The sequence below is a fragment of the Carassius gibelio genome, chromosome A9 (assembly GCF_023724105.1).
Source record: "Carassius gibelio isolate Cgi1373 ecotype wild population from Czech Republic chromosome A9, carGib1.2-hapl.c, whole genome shotgun sequence".
In the NCBI taxonomy this organism is placed as follows: domain Eukaryota; kingdom Metazoa; phylum Chordata; class Actinopteri; order Cypriniformes; family Cyprinidae; genus Carassius; species Carassius gibelio.
Genome location: NC_068379.1, coordinates 26,162,619 through 26,172,647, shown reverse-complemented (window position 1 = coordinate 26,172,647; position 10,029 = coordinate 26,162,619). Strand labels below are relative to the sequence as shown.

Sequence of the window (10,029 nt, the reverse complement as noted above, 5' to 3'; positions counted from 1 at the left end):
TCCGGCACACATCAGGGTCAGTGCTGTTTCGACACCAAACGTGACTCAGTGCATTAACAAATGTGATTGCAAATGAGATTTCACCATTTCACTGAAACAATAACAGCAAAATGGTGAATCAATTATCTCCATGAACACTTTCAAACCAGATTGTATGTTAAACACTGCAGAAAAATAACAGAATATATATTGAAAATGTTGCCAGGATTTGAGTTTGTTACTAAAACATCTAAACCTGAAATAAGAAGAAATGAATCACTTTGTATAAAAACTGAGAATGCATAAATAAAACCTAATTTGAAATAAATAAAAAAAATACTATAATAGTGTTATAATAATATTAAACTAACCCTGCACTGCAGCAATAATATTGTAGTTTTTATTAGAATTTATTTATTTATTTATTTATTTTTTAAGTTTTAGTAATTTTGGTCTGTTTTTATCATTGACATGAAGAACACAGAACTAAAACTGAAATAAAAATTAATAAAAACAATATATATATTGTTACACACACACACACACACACACACACACACACACACACACACACACACACACACATATATATATATATATATATATATATAAAATGATAGGCCTGATAATTATTTTATTTTATATAAATATTTTATACACATTCTAAACACATTAATCATATAATATATAATCATATTAATATATATAATATATAATATATATATAATATATAATCATATTAATATATATAATCACATTGACATGAAGAACACTTCAACAACTAAAACTGAAATAAAAATTAATAAAAACTATATATAAATATAAGAAAATATATAATTTATTTTCTATATTTATTTTATTTCGGTTAAGGTTTATTTTATTTCAAGTAATGAAAGAGATTTTAACAGTTTTCATTTTTCTTTTAGTTAACACTGCACTGCAGCAAAAATATTGTCGTTTTTATTAATATTTTAAGATTTTTTCTGCTTTTATCATTGAGATGTAGAACACTTAAAGAACTAAAACTAAACTAAAAATGAATGTACAATATAAAAACAATATACATATATATATATATATTAGTATTGTCAAACTAAATGAAAATGAGAAATGCTGCCCATGTGTCCATGAAGGAAGAGCTCATAATAGATATTTAAATGTAGTGCTCTCAGACACAAACACATTCAAGTGTTGTTAACTAGCACTGACTCGATCTAAACTAGTCTTCTGATGATGATGCTCTTACCAGCTGAATTATATTGGAGACGCTCTGCCAGTTGGCCAGTTTAATGTTGTCTCCTCCATCTACCAGCCCCTGATAACCCTGAAATCAAATCAAATACACACATTAATACTCATATCTATCAGGTTAACGTGTTTAATGCTAAGCCACATCCGTATCATCCATGCATTAGGAAAGATCAGTGTCAAACATGATTGAAGAGAGCACCTCATGGACCAGATACACCTTGGCTCCCACATAGATGCCCATCCGGGTCACAGCACGGATCGCTGCGTTCATACCTGCACAGAGATCGCATTTCACACACTTCAGATGTCAGATCACTTCACACATTACTTCATATTAATGAATGCTGCATGATTAGTCTATGGCTTTTGATATGGTGCAAATTGATAATCAGATGCCATACAAAAATTGCATATTTAAAAATAAATCAATAAAAAAGTCCAAAATCATTTTAAAAAATAAATAAATAAAATAAATAAATAATATATAAATATAAATAAATATATATATATATATATATATATATATATATACACACAATTACATTTTTGTTAGTTTTTTTTTTATTTTTATAAATTCAGTTCTTTTTAACTTTATTCATTAAAGAATCCTGAAAAAAGTATCACAGTTCTCAAACATAAAAAAAAGAAAAAAAGAAAAGAAATGAAGCATCTCAACTGTTTCGAACAATAATAATAAATCAGCATATTTTCATGATTTCTGGAGATCATGTGACACTGAAGACTGGTGAAATGAGGCTGAAAATACAGCTGTGAATCACAGAAATAAATTACAGTTTAAAGTATATAAACATTTGAAAACCAGTATTTTAAATGATAATAACATTTTACTGTTTTTTTTTCCAGTATTTTTAGTCAAATAAAAACAAACTTTTAGTTCAGTTAATGTTATTTTTTTAATGGAAATAGTGCCAATTGCAAATAATTATTAATTATAATACTACTAAGACCATTACAATTAATAGAATTTCTTATTTTGAAATATGATCAGCACATGCTATTATATATTATACAGTTACTTTTCTAGCAATTGACTAAATTTCAGACAAAAATCAGTGATTCAAAACATGATGAAGTAATACTCATTTTAACAGAGCATCTGGAAGAAGGTCTACAGCTGAGCAGGAGGCAGTGAAGGTTGTTTCTATCATATCGGTTCATGTTTATTATTCATCATATAAACCTGCTTTTACCTTTCGTTGCCATCGCATGACCAAACATAGCTGCCTACATGATCAACATGAACAGGTCTTTATAAGTGCGCATACATCGACACAAACAGGTCTTTAATAAGTGCGCATGCATCAGAATCAGAGGCCCAGTATGAGCTGCACGTCACCTTGCGCGTCTCCTCCGCTCGTGAGCGCGGCGATCGCTCTTCCCGCGCCCGTCATCCGCAGCTTCTCCAGCCCCGCAGAACTCATGCTGTCTTGCGACGAATATCAGTATGGGGTTACCGTGCTGCTGTTGACTCTCAGTCCGGAGATGATCGCTTACACTGCGTCTGTTGCGTCGATTGCCCTTCCGCACACAGACGCAAGGACTCCTCGTGAGCGCGCAGACGTCACCGCCCACTTTACTGTACTTCACTGTAGCTACTGCAGCTTCCTGACACTGCTGTTGAAGCCACAACCCACTCAAAAAAAAAAAAAAAAAAGTGTCCTATAGTCCTAAATATGTGTCCTAAATCATGCATAGACTTGTGGTCCTTTAAATGTTCATGCATTAACCCTTTCAGACCCACATGATAGTTTTTGTTTAAACTGTAGCTATGTAATAAAATAATACGTACACAACACATATCACATCAAAACAACCAGTACGTGCACGTTAACACATTCACATGCACGCACAGGCGACTCAGATACACCAATAAAAATATGCTTTTCTTTTTTTTTCTACATTCTTATTGCATTGATCATATATATATATATATATATATATATATATATATATATATATATGTATATATATATATATAAAATCTAATATCACTTTACAATAAGGTGTAAGGTGTTCAGTAGTAAACGTTCGTTTTACTTAAAATGAACAATACTTCTACAGCTGAAGTCACGCAGGGTCAGATTAGTAAATATTGTAATAAATGTATTGTAAAGTGTTTATTATTATTATTATTATGATAAAAAAATTACGGGATATTGTTAAGTGGTTGTTTTACACCTGCCAAAGACACCTTAAAATACTTTTAAGTCAACTGCAATATAAAAAAAGCTAAGTTGCATCGGTAATATTTCATGCAATTAACTAAATAAGGAAAATGCAACCTTTATGTATATACAGTATATATATATTTTTCTCATTGGCTGCAATACTCTGAAGACCTCATCCTCGGTATAAAGTGCAAATGCAATAAAACTTGTGAACTTTGAACATGCATTTCTATTTCAGATTAGCTATCTGGCACTTCAACTCTTTTCAGCTTCGTACTTCATGCATAAATGAATGTATTTATGGCTATAAAGGATATACTGCACTTTTGAAATGCACAACAAAGCTCTTGAGTTAAACTGAGCATATGAACAGAACGAGGAGAGGCGAGAGAGTTTGGTACAGTGCATCAGTGTTTATTTCCATGCAGTTGCTCTGTCTTGATTTTAAACGTCACTCGTGTCGCACTGTACATACACAGGCTCACAGGAAACCATCAGGATCATTACAACATTCAAGATAAGGAAGGAAAAGGGCAAAGACATGAATAAGAAACAAACTAGAGGAGGAGAATGAGCCCAGAGCTTAAGATACTCTGCACAAAAATAGTTCATTTTTAAATACCTGTGTATGTAGAAGCTGACAAAGCAATTAAAAACCCTTTGTTTTCCACAGAAAAAGAAAATGAGGAAGCTTGTTTCTGCCACGTGAAAAATTCAGACGTATTATTGACATGTGAACTCAGAATTGAGATATATTGTTAGAATTGCAATATATAAACTAAGAATTGAGTAAAAAAGAGTCAGAATTGCTATACTGTATGCAAACAAAAAATTTTGAAAAAAAGAAATAGTTGTGATATAAACTCTTTTATTTCATGTGGAGTAATGCAACAAATAGTCAGATATAAACTAAGATTTGCAAGACAAAAAGAGAATTCTGTTGCAATTCTTTTAGAATCAAGAATTTTTTTTTAGAAAGTCTCGATTCTAAAAAAAAAAGCAATAGAATTCTCTTTTTTTCTCGCAAATCTTAGTTTATATCTGACTATTTTGAGTTTTTCTTTTTTACGTCGTACAGTTGTGGTTGTTTTTATTTTAGAATCGAGACAAAAAGTCTGAATTGTGATACAAGTCGCAATTATCACAATTATTTTATTCCATGGCAGAAATGGGCTTCTATAATAAAAAATAAATAAAACAATTCTGAGATAATTACTGGATTCCTTTTAAGACACCATCTGTAATACTTCAGAAGACAGTTATAACATGCATGAGACTATTATGAGATGAAAAAAAAAAACCCATCAATTTAACTCGTGCTTCAAAATAAATAAATGTTTGTGTAGACCAGCTACAAAAAAGAAAGACATTTTTTACATTAAATTAAATTAAACTCATGATTTACAGGATTTGTGGTGGCGCTATGGCCGGAAAGACTTCATACATCATCATATTTCATCAACACTCACTAAAAACCATCTTTAGTGGATCATGTAAACGGAGAGAGAATGAGGTTGGTGCGTGTTTTCTGTTCGCCTTCGTTCAACAAATCTTGCGTTTTTATCACGTTACCATCGTAGTGAACAGAAACGACTGAAGTAATGCAAGTAATAATGGCTGATTTCCTCCTTCAAAGACACGAAGTCAACATGAAAACCCGTTTTGCTTCTGCAATCTTTCATGTTTTGTGGTCGAAACTGATTGAGCTGTTAAAAACAAGTTTCAGATTGAAGTCAGATGGTTAAAAAAAGGCAAAAAATGCATTCGTTTCCAGTGGCCTTTGCTTTGTTCGCTTGCTCGAAACGCACTGATACTGTAATTTTAATGTGCAATTACATCTCGCGAGGCTTCTTTTAGTAACATTTCAGAAAATAATAATATTCACAGTTTATTTCACATGCCAGAAACACATCCGGCTGCATTTACCGAAGTTATTTTAACTAGTGCTATAACATCTATATCTAAACACAGGTTGAATATGAATGCACTAATTAAATATAGATATGCTGGAAGCTGCAGTGTCCCTTTCGTAAGGAAATGATGAATAAAAACAATTTACACACGGACGAATCCGGTTTGACCGACTGAAACAAGACGAACACTTTTTATTTTTCGTTTTTATCCCTAGTAGAGACTCTATAAAGCATTGAACCTGAGCATAAACCAGCAAAAAAGCATGGGACTATTTCCTTTTCGTTTTTAGTCGATGTGTAAAAATAATGAACTCAAATCTGCAAAAATAGAGGTCTTTTACAAAGCTGGCATCTGTCCAGCCGGCTAGACAGTCATCCTGAGCGAATGATTCTCGAAAGCCTGAGCACAAAAGCGACGTTATTGCTGATTGTTTATTGTCCTTAAACAAACGAGCTCGTTTAAAGGTCTGTCTCCGTCAACGGCATGCTATTAACGCTAAAAGACGCTTCCAAGGGATCGTTTAACCAAAAGAAAACGCAATTCTGTCATTATTTCTTCACCCCCGTGTTGTCCCAAACCCGTCTGGACTTTCTTGAACGGAACACAGATGTAACTTTATACTTTTAAGATGCTTTTTTTGCACGAAAAAAAAATAATGAAGTTTTTTTTTTTAAACGTTGCTTTAACTCTTAAGGGACACTGCATCTCCAGAACATCACCACTACTGTGCAAAAGAGTGGAAAAATATCATTTAAATGTTTTTGAAAGAAGTCTCTGATGCTCACATATCCTATTTTATTTGCTAAATTTTTTAAAATATTATTACAATTAAAAACAACTCTTTTCTACGTGAATCTCTATTAAAATGTAATTTATTTCTGCGATACATCGCTGAATTTTCAGCATCATTCCTCCAGTCTTCAGTGTCACATAATCTTCAGAAATCATTCTAATATGATGATTTACTGCTTAATAAACATTTATTATTATCATCAATGTTGAAAACAGCTGTGCTGCTTCATATTTTAGTGGAGATGCAAAGAAACCCCAAAAAACAATACTTTTATTTAGCAAGAAAGCATTCGATTAATCAAAAGCGAGAGTTAAGACATTTATAATTTTACAAAAGCTCAAATAAATGCTGTTCTTTTAAACCTTCTATTCATTAAAGAATCCTGAAAAAAGTTTGTTTCCACAAAACTGTTTTCAAAATTGATAATAACAACAACAACTACTATTAATAAGTGAGCACTAATAATAATTAAGCAGGAAAAGACTAAATCAGAATGATTTCTGAAGATCATGTGACACTAAAGACTGGAGGAATGATGCTGAAAATACAGCGATGTATCACAGAGATAAATTACAGTTTAACATATATTCATTTAGACATCACATATTTTAAACCTTAATAATATTTGACATTTTATCAGATTTTATTGTATTTTACAAACGCAGCCTTGATGACCAAAAGAGACTTCTTTCGTAAAAAACATGAATTATTCCAAACGTTAGCCATCTGTAGCTGAAGTTGATAATATACTTCCACCGCTCTCCTCAAACACAGTCCTGAGATGAGATTAAAGCTGCTTGGCTTCAGCTCAAACACGGATTTGATCGTTTTTATACAGCAATTGTTCTTTGACTTCCTGTTTGTCCGCAGCAGCGATCTGATTGGCTGATCAAATGCTGAGCAAGCAGGCATGATGGGATACTTCCACACATCTAGGAAGTCAGAAATCGTTCCTGCTGGTGCTCAAACTTAGTTATTATGAAGGGCAAACACACTTAACACTTTCGCTGACGTACCTAGACACACACACACACACACACACACACACACACACAAACACCTTTTAACTAGTCTAACTGGAAGCGAGTCGCTTTCAACACTTCAGCACTAATACTCCGAGGAAGTCTGAGTTCCTGATTTCGTTTCCTCCGGCTTGTAATAAAGTATAAGTTAAGCATGTTACTCTCGCTACATTATCACTTCGGAGGAATCTGCCTGAGATGCTCAGAGAGAGAGGTGGATTATGGGATAGGTCGGGTCATTATTGCCGTGTTTCCTCCGAAGCCTGCCCCTCACCAGGATGAAGGAGCGCAGGGCTGTTTGTTCCTGATGGTTGCGTCGGAACATTCTGCATCCGACGTGTCGCAGTCGGAATCTCGGAAATGCAGCGGATTCTGAGAAAGAGAGAGATGAACAGACAAACAGGAAGTTAATGTTTAATCTAATTATCCTCTGGAGATGTGATCGGATTGGCAATGAGTTATGTGTCTGTTTGATTCAGTTCTGAAAAGAATCACTGAAAGATTCGGTTCATTTGGATTCTAAATTTATTTGTTTGAAGTAGCCCTTGAGATTTAATTATAAGAATCTTTCAGTAATTTAACGACACATTCGCACATTCACCGCTCTCTGAAGGCCACAGGACACGTAGGGGAACAAATAAAGCTAGTTTTTACTTTTATTATTTTTTTAAGATAAATATATGTTTTTTGAGTGTTTATATTAAAAAGATTTTTTTAGTAATTCTGAGAGCTTTTATCTTAATGTTATGTATTTTTTATTTTTATTTCAAATAAAAAAGACAACATATTTTGTTTTCTCATTTTAAAATGATCGATTGTATTTAATTTTAAATATGGAATATTTTTGTTAATCAATTTAATTTGATTGAAAAATGATTTTATTATTTTTAGTAACTGTTTATATTGATTTTATTTTGAATAAATCATCTATATATTTTATAAAAATTAAATCATGTTTAATTATTAACTTTTTATTTGTAAATAATATTTTTATGTATTTTTATTAAACTTTTAAAATAAATTTACATTTTATTTTTAATTTATTTGTAATTATAAATTGATATTGATTTAATATTGTTTTTAATTTTAAATTTAACAAAGTTTTTATTTTAGAATTACTTATTTTATTTTTATTTATTCTAGATGAATATATGTTTTCAGTTTTTATAATAGAATTATTTTTTAATTAAAATATGTAATGTTTTTAGTAATTGTTTTATTCTGACAGCTTTTATCTTTATATTATGGATTTTTTATTTTTATTTCACATAAAAAAGACAACATGTCTTGTCATTGACATGTCATGTCTTGTAAATTTGTTTCTCAATTTAAAATGATCGATTTAATTTAATTTTAAATATTGAATATTTTTGTAAATCAATTTAAATTGATTGTTTTTTTAAAATATGTATTTGTTTTAATTGTATATATATATATATATATATATATATATATATATATATATATATAAACATTTTTAGGAAGTATTTAATTTTGATTTTATTGTACAATTATTTGATTTTAATTTGTCTAAAATTTAATTGAAGACTTTCAATTGTATTACTTTGTTTTTATTTAAAAACAAATTATGTATTTATTTAAATTTATTTAAATGCATAGTCTAGTTTTATTTTGTTTCTATTTTATTTAAAATTATTTCTGGTAATAGTTAATGTACTTGTAATTGCTTAAGTAATTAAGTAATTGTTTTGTTTATTTTATTTATTCAAAACATTAAACATTTTTAATTCTATGATTCTGATTGATTTTACTTTAAAATCATGCGTCTATTTACATTTTTTATTTATTAATATAAATTAAATTATATAAAATATATATAAAATACATAATATTTAAGTTATTTAGTTTATTTTAAAATGATTTCTTAAATTATTTTAAATATTCAATATATTTTGTATTTAATTAATTTATTTAAAGTGTTTATTTTAAATTATGCATTTATGTAAAAATAAGTGTTTCATTTTAAAATTATTTATGTTATTTAAGCCATTGTTTTGATTGTCTTTTTTTTTTTATGCATTTATTTCCAGATTTATTTATTGTGTTCGAAAGAAGCTCTTAGCATGAAAGAGGAAAGCAGTGCACAGTATTACCATGCATTTATTTACATTTTAATTTATTAATATAAATTAAATTATATAACATATATATAAAATACATAATATTTTAGTTATTTAGTTTATTTTAAAATGATTTCTTTTATTTAAAATTATTCCATATATTTTTTATTAATTCATTTTATTTTAAGTGTTTATTTTAAATCATGCATTTATGCAAAAATAATTGTTTTATAAAAAAAACAAAATTAGCCATTGTTTTGACAGTCTTTATTTTTTTAATTTAGCATTTATTTCAAACGATTAGCTTTTTGCAACCTCATGAATCCCATGCAGTTCCAGATTAAAATGAAGTGTTTGAAGGAAGCTCTTAGCGTGAAAGAGGAGAGCAGTGCACAGTGTTTACCTCGTAGCTGTGCTCATCAGCACACAGCTTGCCCAGAGAGATCTGTGTCTTGACCCGGCGGACGGCGCACTCTTTATCAGACAGACCGTCGGACTGCGTGGAGATGTCGATGGGGATCTCAGGCGTGTGGGACAGGAGCTCGTCCAGATGCTCCTCCTGACCGGCGCTGAGCGAGTGATCGCTGGTGTTTCCCTCCTCGCCGTCAGACACCGACAGGTTCTCCGAGCTGAAGGTGGAGTACGACTTGAAGCTGCTGATGCATTGATGAGGCCTGGAAACAGAGCAGGAGGAAAAAGAGTTAGATTCTTAGCATTGTGTTGTTTTTGGCTAATAGCTACAGAAAAATACAGGTTTAAAGGTTACATGATTACTAGAAGATTACTACAGAGTTAAAAAA

At 30.6% G+C, this 10,029-nt stretch overlaps 2 protein-coding genes across 7 annotated transcripts in view; both read right to left on the bottom strand.

Annotated features, from left to right (window-relative positions):
- pfkla (phosphofructokinase, liver a) overlaps nt 1-2,826 on the bottom strand; it is a 45,930-nt gene extending 43,104 nt beyond the window's left edge. Inside the window, exons 1-3 of one of the 2 annotated variants that reach the window (XM_052607078.1) lie at nt 2,588-2,826; nt 1,430-1,503; nt 1,226-1,303 (exon numbers count right to left, since the gene is read on the bottom strand). In XM_052607078.1, coding sequence (XP_052463038.1) covers nt 1,226-1,303; nt 1,430-1,503; nt 2,588-2,672 — 237 coding nt within the window. In that variant the 5' untranslated portion in view covers nt 2,673-2,826. The remainder of the gene's footprint in view (nt 1-1,225; nt 1,304-1,429; nt 1,504-2,587) is intronic. The other variant, XM_052607079.1, reaches the window with a different exon arrangement.
- Nucleotides 2,827-3,812: 986 nt separating this feature from the next.
- Nucleotides 3,813-10,029, bottom strand: part of LOC128020262 (mitogen-activated protein kinase kinase kinase 13) — a 55,221-nt gene continuing 49,004 nt past the window's right edge. For all 5 annotated transcript variants that reach the window (XM_052607077.1, XM_052607075.1, XM_052607074.1 and 2 more), the window contains 2 exons: nt 9,633-9,903; nt 3,813-7,520 (listed from right to left, as the gene is read on the bottom strand). In XM_052607077.1, coding sequence (XP_052463037.1) covers nt 7,419-7,520; nt 9,633-9,903 — 373 coding nt within the window. In that variant the 3' untranslated portion in view covers nt 3,813-7,418. The remainder of the gene's footprint in view (nt 7,521-9,632; nt 9,904-10,029) is intronic.